General features: G+C 63.8%; 1 protein-coding gene across 1 annotated transcript in view; it reads right to left on the bottom strand.

Moving 5' to 3' along the window:
- The window catches only part of NUAK2 (NUAK family, SNF1-like kinase, 2), a gene marked incomplete at its 5' end in the record, with an annotated part of 6385 nt that overhangs the window by 4174 nt on the left and 1742 nt on the right, over nt 1-469 (bottom strand). The window contains one exon of the mRNA XM_010140783.1: nt 402-469. Within this exon, the coding sequence (XP_010139085.1) occupies nt 402-469 (68 nt within the window). The remainder of the gene's footprint in view (nt 1-401) is intronic.

Below are 469 nucleotides of genomic sequence, written 5' to 3'. Positions count from 1 at the left end.
ATGGGTGACCCAGGCCTCAGCTTTCGGCCCCAGCAGACAGCCCCGGGCGTCTCCCTCCAGGCAGGTGGGATGGAGCCGATAACTCCCTGGCAGGGTTAGTCACCCCACAGCACAGCAGCAGCAAGCCAAGGCAAGGTCTTCCCAAATTTGAGCACTGCTCCAGGGCTGCCGCACCCTTCAGATAAGGGGCAGGAAAGGCCAACGGGCTTGGAGCAACCCTCACCTCTGAGATACCCCACCCTCAAGCTTCCCGCACGTCCCAGCTTCCCTGTCAGGTGCTGGATCCCTACCCAGCCCCAGCTGCTGCACCTCTGCCTCAGTGCCAGCCCTGCCAAGCACCCAGGAGCCGATCCCTGTGCTCTCCCCCTGGAAAGGCAGTGGGAAGCGCAGTGCCGACCCACCTTGTGGCAATAGTAGACAGCCGACACGACCTGCCGGAAGAAGTGGCGTGCCTCCTGCTCCGTCAGCC

This window comes from Buceros rhinoceros, unplaced genomic scaffold (assembly GCF_000710305.1).
Source record: "Buceros rhinoceros silvestris isolate BGI_N320 unplaced genomic scaffold, ASM71030v1 scaffold28267, whole genome shotgun sequence".
Lineage (NCBI taxonomy): Eukaryota > Metazoa > Chordata > Aves > Bucerotiformes > Bucerotidae > Buceros > Buceros rhinoceros.
The sequence above is the reverse complement of the archived record's forward strand: the minus strand, read 5'-3'. Positions and strand labels throughout refer to the sequence as shown.